This window comes from Phodopus roborovskii, unplaced genomic scaffold, assembly GCF_943737965.1.
Source record: "Phodopus roborovskii unplaced genomic scaffold, PHOROB, whole genome shotgun sequence".
NCBI lineage: Eukaryota > Metazoa > Chordata > Mammalia > Rodentia > Cricetidae > Phodopus > Phodopus roborovskii.
This window is the reverse complement of record NW_026126517.1, coordinates 17,737,370-17,754,422: the sequence shown is the minus strand read 5'-3', so window position 1 is coordinate 17,754,422 and position 17,053 is coordinate 17,737,370. Positions and strand designations below refer to the sequence as shown.

The 17,053-nt window shown below is 47.0% G+C and overlaps 1 protein-coding gene across 14 annotated transcripts in view; it reads left to right on the top strand.

Annotated features, from left to right (window-relative positions):
• Gramd1b (GRAM domain containing 1B) overlaps positions 1-17,053 on the top strand; it is a 181,302-nt gene that overhangs the window by 148,029 nt on the left and 16,220 nt on the right. For 13 of the 14 annotated variants that reach the window (XM_051197141.1, XM_051197140.1, XM_051197148.1 and 10 more), the window contains 13 exons: positions 374-454; positions 3,024-3,139; positions 4,825-4,981; positions 6,063-6,252; positions 6,571-6,714; positions 7,683-7,801; positions 8,070-8,212; positions 9,438-9,541; positions 10,094-10,297; positions 11,010-11,100; positions 14,392-14,499; positions 14,778-14,895; positions 16,048-16,230. In XM_051197141.1, coding sequence (XP_051053098.1) covers positions 374-454; positions 3,024-3,139; positions 4,825-4,981; positions 6,063-6,252; positions 6,571-6,714; positions 7,683-7,801; positions 8,070-8,212; positions 9,438-9,541; positions 10,094-10,297; positions 11,010-11,100; positions 14,392-14,499; positions 14,778-14,895; positions 16,048-16,137 — 1,665 coding nt within the window. In that variant the 3' untranslated portion in view covers positions 16,138-16,230. Of the gene's footprint in view, positions 1-373; positions 455-3,023; positions 3,140-4,824; positions 4,982-6,062; positions 6,253-6,570; positions 6,715-7,682; positions 7,802-8,069; positions 8,213-9,437; positions 9,542-10,093; positions 10,298-11,009; positions 11,101-14,391; positions 14,500-14,777; positions 14,896-16,047; positions 16,231-17,053 lie in introns of those variants that run through there. The other variant, XM_051197136.1, reaches the window with a different exon arrangement.

Sequence of the window (17,053 nt, the reverse complement as noted above, 5' to 3'; positions counted from 1 at the left end):
CTGTGCTGGATAGCTTTCATATGTGTATTTAGACCCAGCTGAAAGTTGCTGGGTCAGTAGGTTTGCCTCATCCTGTTTATGCTGTGCCCCAGCTCACCTCTTGCCCTGTTCCAGTTGGTGTGCAAAGAACATTTATAGTTTTGAAGACACAGTTTAGAACTAGAGTAAAAAACACAGAGGAGAGTGTGTAAAATATTGAAGGACTTGGTTACAGTGAGGACGTAGAGCTTTCAGGTCCCCGTATGCTGACGATTTGGGGTATCAGTAGCATTTGAGGCTGAGTATTTTGAATGAGAGAAAGGAAGGCCGTGTTTCCATTCACTGTGTTGTAAGTTTTCACAGGTGTTTCTCTGCATCTTCTGTTCCAATCTAGCACTTTTTTACTTCATTCGGGGCCCGGGATAGGACATACATGATGATGTTCCGACTCTGGCAGAATGCTCTCCTTGAAAAGGTAAGTACTAAAGGGGAAGTGGACATAAAGTTCCTCTGTTACTGGATGGATAGACAGACAGACAGACAGATTATAGAGATAAGGGATTGGCTCTGTCCTTCAACCTGGGGAAGCCACCCACTCAAAGTGCTCTTGTCACTTGGGTATTGCCCCAGTTAGGAAGTGTGCTTTTATTGTGCTATGTCTGGATCTTAAGGAGCCCATGTTCCTGAGAATCTCCCACTGGTAATCTTGACCTGAGTCCTGAACAGGGTCAGGATTTTTTTTTTTTTTTTTTTTTTTTTTTTTTAATGAGAATGTCCCAGCACTTCCAGAAGTAAGGGACCTGTGACTTCAGGCATTTTAGTCCCACTGTTTTATAGTGCTCTAGGACTTGGGTTAGCCAAGTAGAATGAAGTAGGTAGCCATAGAAAAACTGTTGTGAAGGAAGCAGGTTTCCTATCCACAGGTTCTCCAGAAATCAGGTATGTCTTCTCAAGTCATGCCAGGCCACATGGAGAAGCACTGTGGCTGGTCAGGAGGCAAAACAGGCAGAAGAATGGGCAAGAGCCTTTACCATGATCTCCTGGGATCAGCTGGGGTGGTCAGGATGAACAGGCCATGAAGGTACAGGATTAGTCTTTAATATTCATTTCAGCAGCCTTTAGGGTCTGGAGACTATCTCAGGTTGCCTGGCATCTGGTTTTAGGATACCTAGCCTTAAGAGAGGAAATTTGTCAAGCTATAGAAGGGGGAATTATTGCCTACCTGTAAGTTGATCCCAAGTCTCTAAGAACTTGCTATCCCTGGGAGGTTCTACCCTGGCCAACCAGACACCAGGTCTGAGAGAACCACCAATAAAGAAAACCCAGTTAAGATAGCCACCAACTGATGGCTGGTGTGTTTGCATTAGGTTAGGATACACAGGTGGAATATTACAGCCCATGTCCATAGAGAGTTCCCATTTCAAAGCAGTCAGATGTTGGGGGTACTCTCCAGGCCAGAGAAAGAAACATGGGGGGATCCCTTTATAAATAATATGTACCTCCAACTAGGTTACCACATGATTGGCATAAATGTGTTAAATACATGTATGTATGTATCTGCCTTGTCTCTAGTCTGAGCTAATTATTCTCTGGAGAAAATCAACTGAATTAATTTTTATCTACAGTTTCTTCTAATTTGAGCCTCTAGAGCCCTGGTATAAATCTTGGTAACTTTTTGAGCTGAGTTCTTCTGGCCTTATTAAGCATCAATTATGGCAAAGCAATAAAGCAATAATGGGTCTAGATATTTCCTGGAAGGTTTGACTTTTCAGTTTACATCTGTGGTCATTTCTGAATAGGACATAGAATCATGCACTGGGCACTGCAGTGTCTTCAAAAACGACTCTTACTAATGACTTTTATCTAATGAGGTCTGCTAACTGTGCTTGTCCTGACTGTGTGAACTCTAGCTGATCCAGGCAGACCTGGCCAGGGAAAGCAATACGGGGAGGGTGAATGGTGAAGCAGGCTAGGACAGAGTTTGACAGAAAACAGGTGTGTTCTAGGCAGGAAGAAGGGCGTCCACATAGGCTAGAGATACCAGGGGAGGTCTTGATAAGAGATGGAGGAGTTATTCTCATAATCACCACTGAAAGCTAGCGCTTAACACCTGCTTGTACAGAAGCAGGACACAACTGCCATTCTAGATGGTTCTACTAAGTCAGAAAACTGGAAAGTTGACTTAAGGTATTTTTCCAGATGCCTGAACCATTCCTTCAGAGTGTGGGTCTGGAGGCCTCTTGTATTATTCAGAAAGTCTATTGGTGTCAGGATTCTTGAATTTATATTTATACTTATTTATTTTTACTCATAGGCTGTATCTGTTTTTCTTATGCTCTTACCCCCCTTTTCACATACTTGTCACTAGTACTTTCTTCAATAATGGCTTTCACCCATGATCTTAGCTTCTTTGACTTTATTTTTTAGTTTCCCTCCCTTGCTTCTCTCTGGAAATTGTATCCTATGAAAACTAGCTTTTCTTAGGACAGTATTCTTAAAGAGGACAAATAGATGCCTCCTCAATAGGTAAACACTGAAAGCTAGACACAGGATTGTATACAAATTGATTGCCCTTCAGAATGAAGAAGGAAATACCCAGGTTGTCAGGAGAGGGCTGGGGTGTTGCAAGACTGAGTCAGTGCACCTGTGGGTGTTCAGAGATAACTGTGGCCCTAGATTAATAGGGGTGCAAGAGGTGGGGTACTTCCCATCTTTGGAAGGTCAGTTAATCCCATCCTGCAAAGCTTCAATGAAGGGACAGGCAAGAAAGGTCCACATCCTTGGTTTTTGTTGGAATCTATATTTTCATGCAGGAGATTGGCATCTAACAGGGATATCTGAGGTGGATGGTATTGTTTTCATGCAGGAGATTGGCATCTAACAGGGATATCTGAGGTGGATGGTATTGTCATAGAGATGTACTATGGGAAGAAAGCCCTTTGGCTTATTTCCCCACAAGGGGGCCAGCCTGGCTTAGTGCTTATGTGCTGAATGGCAGAGCCTGAGGAAGGGAGGATCAGGGTCACTGCTCTTATCTCTTGCAGCCCCTGTGCCCCAAGGAGCTCTGGCACTTTGTCCACCAATGCTATGGGAACGAGCTGGGTCTAACCAGTGATGATGAGGATTATGTGCCTCCAGACGATGACTTCAATACAATGGGGTGAGTGTGGCCTTGGGTGAGCTTCCCAGAGGATGTGGGGATCTGAATGGCAATGAATACATCATTGGAAAATGGTATCGGAGTACCACCCTACAGGAAACAATGGAGGGAACTAGTGTTTCAGGAAGAGGGAACTGTAACAGAGATGTATGGCTGCAGACGTGATCAGAGATTAAGCCAGGAGGCCAAGAGAGCAGGGACTAGTAAGTAGCCTTTTGGTCAGTGTGACAGCTGGCTTTTAGGCAGAAAGGGAGGGGCAGGTTTGTAATAGACAGTTGATAAGTTCTGAATTAGCATCCAAACAGGACCAGTATGGCTTCTGTATTGGAAAGACACTCAGGTAGAGAACAAGGGAGACCTGTTGAAAGGTTGCTCGATGATAATTTAGAGGACAGACGGTAGTGGTGATTGTAGTAGGTCTGGTAGTAATTAGTTCCTCATAGTATTTTGAAGGATTTGTTGATAGCTCAGGTTTAATATAAAGTTTGTTCATGTAACTCTTTGGACAAATGGAGTGGTTCCAAACATGAGATGGGGAATACTGTTGGCAGAAGATTGTTGAGATTAAAAGGTTCGTTTTAGGCAAACGGGGAATCCTGCTAGCCAAGGGGACAGTTCAAGGAAGCCTCTGAAGTTGGCTGTTAGGTTCTTGGGGTAAGTTTGGACCAGGGCTATACAGCTAAGAGTCACCTGTGGATAACCATTTGGTTAGCTCAGTCCTCCAAGTGAATGAGCATAAAAGGACATTCAGGGTCTAGGCTTGGAAGCACTCAGCAAGAGAGGGAAGCAGAGAAAGAATATTCCAAAAAGGAAGGAGAGTTTCACACTAGAAGCTAAGATCAGAAAGTTAAGGATGGAGACTCTCACTGAATGACATGCTGCAAGTAGGTTAGAAAGATGGGGAGAGTGGGTGACTGACAGCAGTTAGGTGTGTGGGGACTAAATGTTGTGAGAAGCCAGTAAAATAGGAAGGAAGGAAAGGGCATTGAGAGTACTTAGACCTTGGCTTGAAACAGCATTAATATTGCTTTCACATTAGCTCTGTTGAACCCTGTTTTCTGATGTCTAAAATGTATATCATGATTTACTTGGAGCTGTAATACATCCAGATGCCACTAAATGTACAAATGAGATGTTAGTGCCAATGACTGTGAGGTTAATGTCTGTGGCAGTGGCACTCTTGCAGTGTCTCTAGAACGACACCTACCTTCATCCAGGATGTACAATAAAGGGACGTTTATTAGTTGTGATCTATGATTTGGGCAGTACTACCAAGGGAGTACTGTATTCAGAGTCCAATCTTGGCAGTTGATGTTTGAGAAAGAAAATATGTGCTCAGAGCCCAGATGTTAGATTCAGATGATCGGCATGGGATGGAATGCAACAGAAAAGAGTAAGATGAGATGTAGTTTTGTTTAGGTAGACATACATCTAAGGAGGGGGAGTCTAGAAGAAGTGAGTTTTCAGACAAGTTTCAGGATAGGGAGAGGTGAAATAAGAAGGGAATGAGACGTTGGGAGAGCCACAAGGGGAAGGGGCAGCTTTTTGGTCAGCACAAAATCAAATACAAAGAGAGGAGAAGCAGGAAAGCCCATAGCTTCAGATTGATAGATAATCCCAAATTCTTAGACTAGCTGGTGATGTCCTCCACGAGGACTAACCTACGCTCATGGGATCTTCTCCAGCTACTGTGAAGAGATCCCTGTAGAAGAGAATGAAGTGAATGACAGCTCATCCAAAAGCAGCATAGAGACCAAGCCTGATGCCAGTCCCCAGCTGCCCAAGAAGTCCATCACCAACAGTACACTCACCTCTACAGGAAGCAGTGAAGCACCTGTCTCGGTATGGGCCATAAACTCTGGGTTAACCCCTGCCCCATTAGTGGCCATTTTCTCCTAGTTTAATTAACCCCACATGAGCCCCACTGGGAGCAGGGAAGTAGGAAGGGGTCACCATGACAAAAGGGAGCATCCTAGAACTCGTGAGCTCTTAGTGCATTGATATATTCCAGATGCCCAGAACTAGATGCTCAGCATCTTGTTTACATGATTTGGCTTGACAAATGAGAAGATAAAAAGTACTCTAAGTCTTCTCAAAGTGTAACCCTTGGTGGAATACTCCAGACAGCCTCTCTTTTTGGATATCTTTCCTGGGTTTCTTCCCCTCTAAATGCCTACCCCATGCCCTGCTTCCCTGCCTTGATCCAAATTCAAAATCACACATGAATGTAGAACCGTAGGACAGTTAATTGCTTATTCATGTATATCATGAATGTTTGTTGATGAGTTCCTTTGCAGTTTATTTTCCCATTATTCTAGAGTTTATGGAGACTATATAAATGTCTGTGAGGACCTTTCTCCTCAGAACACTGTTGCAAAGAAGCCAGAACTTTGCTGCAGGGTTAGAACATATGTCAGCAAGAAGGGGCTGGGTTCCTTGGGAAAGGACTCTAGGAAAAGGGAACCCTTTACTTCATATCTGGTGACCAGGCTAATGAAAGTGTCATTGATGCCTAGCCTTCATTTTCTATCTCTGAGATTAGCTTTAAAATAGAATCAATCCTCTCCCAGTGCCAGTGAGAGAATGAAGCCCCAAACTTGCCCGTGAAGCCCTCTGAGATCCTGAGGAAAGGGATGTTGTTTATAGGCAGGCTGGCATTGTAGCAACATGGTAGGAATAGAGCTCCAGAAAGGGCCTAGAATGGGAGCACCACCCATCGACCAGTGTGCCATTTGGATGGCATGGAAAGGGCAGTGAGCGCTTGGCTGTGTGCTCTCTCTCAGTCTCAGCACCTGACCGCCTGGTCCTGAGCAGCAGTGATGCTGGGGATGGGATGACTTCTAAGGCTGGGTTGCTGGTCTCCTTCTGAAGAGTTGTTCCATGGAGAGGGACCCTGGTGGGTGTTTCTTGATCTCCACTGCAGTTTGATGGCTTGCCGCTGGAGGAAGAGGTGATGGAGGGTGATGGGTCCCTGGAGAAGGAGCTTGCCATTGACAACATCATAGGAGAGAAGATTGAGATCATTGCGCCAGTGACCTCCCCTTCACTGGACTTCAATGACAATGAGGATATCCCCACCGAGCTCAGTGATTCCTCAGATACCCATGATGAAGGTGAGCCTCTTAGCACGTGTCTGGAGCATCCCTTCACCTCTCCATCATGTAGCATGAAAGGAAGTTCCTGGCTTGATCCTTGAGTCAGAATCTAGGTTCTGAATCTCAGATTGTGCCCCAGACCAGGCAGCCAAGGTCCTAGAGAAGGGAAGTGATGCAGGCAAAAGCATTAACAGCGAGCCCATGGTCCCAGCCACCTTCTGCTTGGTGGTAGTGCCTGCATTAGCCATGGAGGTACCAGTGCCTCCCCCCCCCCCATGTCACCACAGCTTCCTGCCCTCCTCAGTCACTGTCTACTTCATTCACTCTTCTTCACAGGAGAGGTCCAGGCCTTCTATGAGGACCTGAGTGGAAGACAGTATGTGAACGAGGTCTTCAACTTCAGCGTGGACAAACTGTATGACCTGCTGTTCACCAACTCACCCTTCCTCCGGGACTTCATGGAGCAACGGCGCTTCTCTGGTCTGACCTGCGGACTGGCCCCTCCCTGACTGCCCATGCTTTCCTCCATCATTCATCCTCCTCCTCCTCCTTCTTTTTGCCTACCTCTTTCCAGATACTGTTCTTTTCCCAGTGACACAGGCTCTTCTTTCTGGCCCTATGTGCTGCCAGAGGTCCTCTAGGATTCTCTGGCCCTCTCTGTCACTAGTACTTCAGGTTGTCATATGGCCACTGTCCACCAGACTCTAAAGATTTCCCAGTGAGCAGGGCCTGCCAGTTCTTAGTCCCCACAGGGCTCTGTCTACTATAGGGCAGCTGTTCTGCTGTTTGAGAGACACCCACTGTACTGAGTGGATTGCATTGGCTCATTCAGTCCTCAGCTGTGCCTTGGGGTCCCTGGCACTAGGGGTTTTAGGAATCTGAACTCCAGGTGGTTATGTACCTGCCTGTAGAAAGTTAGCCTGGAAGGGCTGTGTGAGGATCCAATCCGTATCTGGTACCCTGGGAGCTCTGTGTCTGTTCTCACTCTCACTCACTTTTCCCCACAGCACAGATGTAACTTTGCCTCTCAGAGATGCCAGTCATCCCCTCTGAGCAAAAGCTCTAGGCAACAAAGGCACCCTTTGCAAGAAGAGGCACCTTGAGGCCATGGGGTGGCTATACTCCCTGGGGATCTGGTACCCTTGCCACAGTGGCTCCAATGTTGCCTGCACCCCCGCAGGTGGCCCCAAGACCTCGTGCCCCAGCCTTGGAACAGTCAGCATTATGGAGCTCTCTGTAGAATTTCGGCAATGCCACAATGACTCCTTTCTGCTCCAACTCCACCTCTCCTTCACCAACTCCCCCAGCTTTCAAACTCCCATTGGTTTCCAGGGGACGGGGTGGTCAGTAGTCAGCATGGGGCAAGGAGTTCATTGGAGGGGAGATTCAGGCAAGTGGAGTTGTGCTGTTCCCCACCCCCTCATCCCAGGGCTCTCGTCTACCCTCAGATATCATCTTCCACCCATGGAAAAAGGAGGAGAATGGAAACCAGAGCCGTGTGATCCTCTACACCATTACCCTTACCAACCCCCTGGCTCCCAAAACCGCCACTGTCAGGGAGACGCAGGTGAGCAGGAGAGGAAAGAACCGAGCTAGAGTGTATTTGGAAGTACTGTCACATCCTGTGGGATGAAAGCTGGACTTGGGAGGTGTTTCTGCATCTAGGCTTGGTGTAGTCCAGAGGCAGCAGCATCCAGCTACCTCAGATGCCACCAAGTCAAGTGATGTCACACTTTCCATTTAGGACTCCTGGGCTAGGGATATGGGAAAGGGTGCTGTTCCTGTTTGTTTGGCTTCTCCTCAGTCAATGGTCAATGGTGCTTCCCTCCCTACAGACCATGTACAAAGCGAGTCAGGAGAGTGAATGCTACGTGATAGATGCTGAAGTCCTTACCCACGATGTGCCATACCATGATTACTTCTACACCATCAATCGCTACACGCTCACCCGCGTGGCCCGGAACAAGTGTCGACTCAGGTGTGCAGTGTGAAGGCTTATATGGGTGTAGGTGGGGGAAAGCATCCAAATTATGCAGTGCCCATTTGCTCCTTGGGGAGAAGGAGAGCTGGTTACTCTCACTTGTACATCCTCCCTGGGTCCTTCTGAGACTCCTCACCTTCCCATCCAGAATTCATTCTTTTCCATCCCATGTCACCTTGAGCTCTCTGCATCTTCTTTGGAAGATCTTCAGCAAGCCTACTGTTCATTTTGTATGCTTTAAATGGAACTGTGTAGGGACTTAAACTACATCCATCTGTTGGGCTTTTTAGAATAATAACCCAAGGAGATGAGTTACCCTCATTTATCAGAAGAGTAACTTTGCCAAGAATTGTGTCCCAGGTTCATACTGAATTCATATCAATAGGACCCTGTGCCCTTTGCTCCATGCCCTGTGTGATAGGATTTCCTGTTGTTTCCACGGTTAGCCAATGAGCTTCTACAAACCTAACCTAATCCTGACCTAACACAACCAGCTCTCTGTACTTAGCTTGCTCACATTATATTCAGATGAAGTTAGTTCTGGTTACAGTGATGTCCACTCAGAGGAAGGGGGAAATATAGACCATGACACTAGAAGAAGTGTGTAGTCTAATTGTGAAATCAGCACACACATATTTGAAAATCATCATGGCTGATGGCAGCTAGACATTCTCAGGAAGAGGAGGAGCTAGCCCATTCTCCATGCAGAAAACAGATACTGGGTGGGAATTTAAGAAGACTCCAAGCATGGCCATGTTCCTGTTAGGCCCGGAGGAGGGTAGCACCCTGGTGAGGCAGAACATCAGGACAAACAGCCCTGATGTGTGTAAGGGTTATGTTGGGGAAGATCTACTGACAGATGCTCATAAACCCAAGGAAGAGGCAGAGGGCAAGGCTTTTACATGGGAGGGTAGAGTGTGATGGGAGACAGATGCTCAGAAGGGCTTGGGTGTAGCCTAGAGGCAGGCAGGTGAGAAGACACTCAAAGTTGTACATGATGAGGCACTAGAGTCCCTACTTGGATTTAAAAGGGCTTGACTTCCATTTCTAAACTTTCTCTTGATTGGCTGGGAAGCTGCAGAGCATATACTGCCTCCTCCCTGCAACTCTCCACACACATACACACCAGGGGGCCACAGCATGGCAACATATTGCTAACCTCTGATCTTCTATGCTTCGAAACCTGTTTTCCCAATATGAATGACTCATCTCGTTTCTTCAGGGTCTCCACAGAGCTCCGCTATCGAAAACAGCCCTGGGGGTTTGTAAAAACTTTCATTGAGAAGAACTTCTGGAGTGGATTGGAGGACTACTTCCGCCATTTAGGTGGGTGCCACACTCCTCATGTCATCTGGCCTGAACCTTCCCTTGTTGGCCTGTGCAGCTGCAGGCTGCCATTCAGGGGATTGGGAAGCCTGGAGAACACGGGGGTCTCTAAGACCATAAATTAGTTTCATAGGGTCCCTAATTCTGCCCTTGAAATGAGCATCAAGTTTGATATCTGGGAATGGTATCTTTCAAGAGACTGTGCCTGTAGCATTGAGATCATTAAGGAGGGGCTGTGATTTTTGCCTACCCTCAGATGTAGTGACATTGGCATTGAGTCATCTTATTATAAGAAAGATCTGAGGGCATCTATTTAGGGAATGTGTGATATGCCATAAATTATATACATGGAGGTGCGAAGTTGGAATATGGTTTTCTAAGCAATATTTTGCCTCAACCCTTGCCATGGCATCTCTGAGGGTCATCTTCCCACCAAGCCAGCTTCCTAGGGTACGGTTGTAGAAATATGGTACTACTAGAGAGCTGCTTCTGGTGGACATTATGTTGGGCTGAAGCTATAGGTCTCTGACGTGGCCCTTTTGTGTCTGACAGAGTCCGAGCTAACCAAAACGGAGAGTACCTACCTGGCTGAGATGCATAGACAGTCACCCAAGGAAAAGGCCAATAAGTCTTCAGCAGTTCGGAGGAGGAAGCGTCCCCATGCCCACCTGAGGGTACCTCACCTGGAAGAGGTGATGAGCCCTGTCACCACACCCACTGATGAAGATGTGGGCCACAGGATCAAGCACGTGGCAGGTAGATCAGGGCTATGGGATGATGCTGCATGCCTCTGTCATGACATATGTGTGCGCACCCATGAGTAAAATGTGTCACTTGTCCCTCACAGACCTACCAAGTGCCTGCCTGCCTGCCTGCCTGCTTGTCCAGGCTGTGGATTCCTCTTATATTTTTTCCTCTTGTCATCTGTCCTTTTAGTCCTTATGCATATTTTCTGTTGTGAAAACCTGGGGCTCTCCAAGGGACTAGAGACTATGATTCCAGTGTTTACATACCATGCTTTGTATATGCTTGCGAGTTTATCAGTGCTGTGTGGGGACAGGAGAGCACCACTATTTCCCATGCATTCCCCATTCCAGCTGGAGCACTCTATTGTTACATGTTTAAGGTGTATATGATTGATGTCCCATTTTAGTAGACTGATTGAGAGAAGTTACATATCTTGCCCTGACATCATGTAGCTGATTACAAAGCCAGGGCCAGGAGCCCTCTGCCTGTAGCCTGTCTTCCTCAGCCAAACACATCTCTATATCCTAGTTACATAGCTATGTTTTCTCTTTGTTCAGTAATTATCTGACCCAAGCCTTGACTTTGTAACCTTTGCCTCCTCTCAAGATGTGAGACCAAGGTCTCTGGAAGCATGATGCACAGCTCCCTGGTACCCTGTCAGCAGTGTGTGTGTGGACTTGTGGCCTGTGAAGATGATGACGACCTATTTTTTCTCCCACAGGTTCCACGCAGACGCGGCATATTCCCGAGGACACTCCCAACGGTTTTCACCTACAGAGTGTGTCCAAGCTGCTGCTGGTTATCAGCTGTGTGTAAGACACTCCAGGATCTTCTCCCTCCCTGGCCCCAACATCTTCCTCCTCCTGCCTGGTGCAGACAGAAGAGTCATCCTCATCTCTCGAGCATACACTCCCCCTTACTTTCCCTCCTTTCTTCTCTTTGTTCCTTTGTCCAGTCCTCACTGAATCAGTTGCTCATTCATTACCTTTTTCTGTTTCTTTGCCCCTTCTCAGCACTTCTTGTGTGTTAGCCTTCTAGGGGGAAAATGGTGCATGCAGTGTCTACGCCAAGTGGGTGAGAGAGGTAGAATGCTTAGAATCCCTTCTCAAGATAAATGCTGACTGACATAGGGATGCTTCAGGACATTTTAAGAGTTCATTAATTTATATGAGGTACTCTTGAGTGTCTGCTCTGGGCCCAGCATGAGAGCCATACACAGAGTCCTCACTGGCTGGGTAGCCAGACAAAATCAATGGTTCCAGTCCAGGGAGAGCAGATGCTTATTTCAATGTAGATGACTTATAATTATCACATCATTACAAAACCATAGGGTCGATAGCTTGCACAATAAGTTGAGCTGGGCAACGAGAAGCCAAAAGAAATGAAGGCATGAGATAGAAGAACACAGCTGTCTTGTATGTGAGTCCTTGTCATATGCTAAACCATTTGAACAAAAGGCATTTGGAGCAGCTAAAGACAGCTTTTCTGCTTGGCTCAGCCTGCAGCCTGGCATCCCATTCCTTTGGATTGGGAATGAGGTGTGAGTGTAGGTGGCACAGGTGGATGAGAGGCACAGTAAATACCCGCATGTGTACTCTACCTTCTGTCCACCAGGCATCATGCCACCTCTGGGTCAGTATTGCTCTGTGTCCCTTCTGTACTTTTCCCTGAAGCATCCTCATAGGGATGTGAGAGGACATCCTTACTCTCAGGACACTCTGGGGGGGGGGGAGCTCACAAGTGGCACAGTCAGACCAGCACTGTGTTAATAACACGGATGGATTGACAAAGACTGGAAGCAGCGTGGGTGCCACCAAACTGAGAGGACAGAGTGGGCATGAGAGGTCACAGATGGAAGAGCTCACTAACACTTCAGCTATATCTCAAAGGAAGACCAGCTTCCTACAGGGACCACAAGTGCTTGTGTCAACAGAAATTTGGAGTTTAATTGGAAGTCATCAGAGAAGACAGACCAGAGACCAACCCAGAAATGTCTGGGTTACAATAGATTGCTGGTGTGGGCTTGGCTCTTAGAAGAGAGAGTAAAGCTGTGGATTTAAATGAGACCATGAATACGGAATGTGACAGAAGTGGGGCCAGGGACTACCTTGTGACTTCTTATAGGAGAGAAGCCTGCTGAGAATACGAAGGGTTCTTGCTACTCCTGGAGGCATAGCATGAAAATATATTCAGGTTCTTCAGATGATAGCATAAGAAACCGTGATAGAACGGCATAGTTAAAACTATGCCAGGTATTGGGTACTGGTCAGTAAGAGGCTATAACCTTGGTTAGTCATATTTATACTCTCTCTGCAATTCAGTTTTCCTTATTAGACAAGGCCCACTCAAGCGGGCCGATCCCATAGGCAACAGCTAAATCTGTGCCTTGGTAAGTTTAGGATAGTAGGGCCTTCTGACTCAACACAATGCTCTCCAGGCTAGGGTTCTAATAGCCTGCATTTAGAACACACTGACACAGTATGGCTTACCCATGTCTGGCAGGCTCTTGCCATCATCCACCCTCAGTGTGGTGACTCAACCTCCCACCTCTTTGTCTCTGGTTGGCACACTGGGGAGTCTTTCCTCAGACAGCACATGACCTTTACTTAAAACACCCAGGATGATATACACAAACCAAAGTGTGAGGTGGGATGTGGCACACACTGAGGAGGCGGGCATTCAAATGATTCAGCATGTGCTGACACAGTCAGATGACAGTGTTGACATGCAACACAAAAGCTGAGTGTTCTCCTGGAGAACTTAGGTTAGCCCCAGGGACCTGTAGCTGACAGAAGAGTGACACGCCCATCCAATAGTGCTGGAGAAACAAGTCAGGTGCTGGACATTACTTTCACACACTGGCTTTGTGTGTTTTCTATGGCACAGTCTAAATCTCATGTGATTTCTTCCCTTTGTTGGCCCCTTTTCCGCTTATGACTTGCCTTCCCAATTTGGCCATCTTCTCTCTTCCTGTGCATACCTGCCCTTGCCAAATTCTTTTGTGTTAAGAATCAGCTCTTAAGGTGGACCTTCTGATAAAGCTTATGTTCCTTTCCATCCATAGACCAGCCAGCAGGTTAGGTGTGATATCCCTCATGAGAAAACCATTTCAGGGTAGATGAGAAACATTTACGGAAGTCTGAAAAGATTTGTAGGTGACGCACTAAGATTCATCCCCAGTTCTGCCTGTCTCTGAGTCTTCTCCGCATCCCTGCCTTTTGCTCTTACCCCATGAGCCTCTGTCACAGAATGGCCTAGGCAGCCACTGAGGTAGAGAGGAGATAATCCCCAGCCTCCTCTCTGCTGTCCTCCCACCTCCCACCCTTGGCATCCTTTGCTTCTGATCCCTGCCAGATAGTTGGTGAGTAGAGGGAGAAGACACTGTAGCCTCAGGGAGGTACCAGTACCCATAAGGCATAGCAGTTCCACCTTCAGCCTCACCCTTCAAGTATGGCATGACTTTGGGTTGGTAGGAAAACCTCTTGATTTAGCACCCCTGGAAAACTATGTCTGCAGCTACTTTCCCTCCATCCTTCCTTGCCTGTTTGCCTTGTCCATTGTGTCTGCTTCTCATGGTTTTTTTTTTGTTTGTTTGTTTGTTTTTGTTTTTGTTTGTTTGTTTCGTTTCGTTTTGTTTTTCCTAGATGCTCACTTGCTCTCTGGCTCCATTGAAGTGCATTTTATCCTTCCCCACACTCCTGTTTCTAACCTCTGCCTCCTCCTCATTTTTCTCCCTTGCTCTCATTAGGATCTGTTTCAGGTATCAGCTCTATGATTGTTCCCTTTACCTCATCACTCCCCCCCTCCACCTGTGCTGTTTCCCCCCAGGCACCCAGATTCAGGTGCCTGTGCCTCCCCTACCTGTGCCTTCAATACCTTTGCTTACACCTCTCTCCATGGCTCTCCTGCTCTGTCACTGACCCAGTAGACTAGATTGCTTCTCTTTCTCCAACCATTGCTATAATCCCTTCAACTACCTCACCCCTCTGTAATGCTTGGGTTGGCCCAGCAAGCAGGCTCATGTGGACTCATGGGTAGGTGGGGAGATCCCTGGCCCACATGCCAACTCACTGCCCTTCCTTTCCCCCATGTCTCCCTCCCAGTCTGGTGCTGCTGGTCATCCTTAACATGATGCTCTTCTACAAGCTATGGATGCTGGAATACACCACACAGACCCTGACGGCCTGGCAGGGCCTCAGGCTCCAGGAAAGGTAATATCAACCTCACCTCTTCGTCCCCATCTGAACCCCATCCAATTGCCTGGGACTGTCCCATTGCCTGTGCTCAGGGGACACCCCTTTGAGATGCATCTATAGTCTGGTTCTAGAAATCTGTCATTGGGTTTCAGTCTAAGTTTCAGGACAGTGGGTACCCTAGAGCACTGAGCAGAAGAGAGAGCACTCAGATGTGCCTTTCTGTCCTTTGGGAGCACACACCAGCCCACTGAGCATAACTCCAGTTGTTGGGTACCCTTTCTTCTACCCCACAGGTTACCCCAATCTCAGACAGAATGGGCTCAGCTGTTAGAATCCCAACAAAAGTACCATGATACCGAGCTCCAGAAATGGAGGGAGATCATCAAATCCTCAGTGATGCTCCTTGACCAGGTGAGATGCTCACGGTCCCTCACCTTGAGGAGCCTGGGCTCCTTCTGTACTGAGAAATGTCACTGTGTTCCCTTTCCACCATTCTGATGTCAGCTTCCTTTTTATTATTATTCTGGCCCATCCATTGATTTCCTTTTAAAGCTGTTCCTCAATGAAGTATTAGAAGCACAAGCAACAATAACAAGAAATAGATTAATAGCCAGAGGGATGTAGGACAGGCTTTTCTTATAGAGAAATACTGTATGGTAATTTGTCTTCCTAGAGGATGTGTATATTGACTTTCTTTGAGGGGCCAGTGAAATGGTTCAGCTACTAAAGACTCTTGAAGGAGAGACTCCTGTATGCTGTCCTCTAAACTCCACATGTATACCCCTCATGCACAGAACATGGGCCCCTTTTCCCACCCGATGAGTTGATTTAGAACCGGAGAAATCAGAACAGTAGGTGATGCAGAGAGACCAGGAGTTAGTTCTCAGTGCATTGAGACAGACTATCACCTTGTCATTATAACAGAGTAGATTACTTAGACAGTATTTAAACAAGCTGCTATGTAATGGACCATTTAAGTCTCTCCAACTGGAGCTGTCCCTTTTGAACCTCATTCTAAGACCTCAGAATATTAATTTCCTGCTACGGAGCTGATCAAACACCTGCCTTCTCTCTACTTGACACCACTGTGCATGTCTGTTTTAGTTCTAAGAAATAGTAGGTAAAGCAGCTCCTGAGGAGGCAACCTAGAGACCCTGTGTGTCTGACAGGTCAGGAGACAAAGGATGACTGTAACCATAGAAATTTGTGTTGCTTCTGGTCCTTTCCAGCTGGGTAAAACTGGAGCAGGGGAATTGGAAAGCATCCCAGCCCAGGAGAAACATGGGACAAGGTTAAATTTAGGATCAGAGTTGAAGGTCAAGAAAATGGTAGTTAAAGGTGGCTCCTTAGAGCGACTGGTAACTCATTAATGTAAGAGTCACAAATAACCAAGCCCAAGGAATTTCCAGCGCTGGACTGGCTGACCCCTTTCTGCCTCAGGCTGAGACTTCTGGTAGCCACCCTTGTGTTGGATTTGTTTTCTGTGTCATGGTGAGGAGTGGGCCACAGATGGGTGTGACACCTGCCACTTTTTGGAGACTCACTGGGAGCACTGTCTTACAGATGAAGGACTCACTCATCAACCTTCAGAATGGCATCAGGTCCCGAGACTACACGACTGAAAGCGAGGAGAAGAGGAACCGCTATCATTGACAAGGCAGGACCAGGGGTGGCTGCCAGAGGCCTGTGCAATACATGTACATAGACCCTATAAATATATATAAATATATATATACAGAATATAAATATATATTATATACAGATTTTAAAAAAAAAGAGATAATGCCTATGTACCAGGGAGAAGGAGCGGGAACTCCCGCCCCCTGTGCCGGCCAGAGCAGCATTTTCCCTCCACTGTGGAGGGACTGAGGAGGGCAGGGACCACCTCTCAGCACCGACCTCCCCTGATCCTCCTCTTCCCATCTTCTGTTCCTCATCCCTTCCCTTGCTGGCCATTCTTGGCCCTTAGAAGGGAAATGTGGCTGAGCCAAAGTTAATGCCTGTGAAGACCCTTGGGTCTTAAAAGACATTCAAGAAGGCATTGCTTAAGGTGCTTCATTCCCTAATCCTCTTTTGATTTGTCTCTAGAATAAAAGAGAACCTGTTCTCCTCCCCCCCAACCCAATGCTTCCCCAGGCCTTCTCTTGGGAGCATGAAGAATGGAGAGGGCAGGAGCCCTATTCAGTGCCCCGCAGGAGACCATTGGTTAGGACTACACTGAAAGCCAGGTGGCGAGGACTGTGGCAGAGGCTGCATCTGTGGGCCAGGGCTGTGAGGCTGCAGGCTCCTGAGCTCTGGCATCTGAAGGGAATTCTCCTCAGCCACCCCCACACCTTCTGACCTGAGTAGGTTGTGGACCCCACAAGGGCTGGGAATCTCTAACCCTCCCATTTCCTTTCTCTCTGGTCTTCTCCCAGGCTGGATCTGGGAGAAGTGTCACTTTTTAGTGCCTAAAGTCCTATTGTTTCTCTGTGTCCTAAGAACACATTGTTTCTTAGCCAGGGTGGAGCCTTTTTGACCTTGTTAAAAACAAAAAAACAAAAAACAAAACAAAAACAAAAAAAAAAAA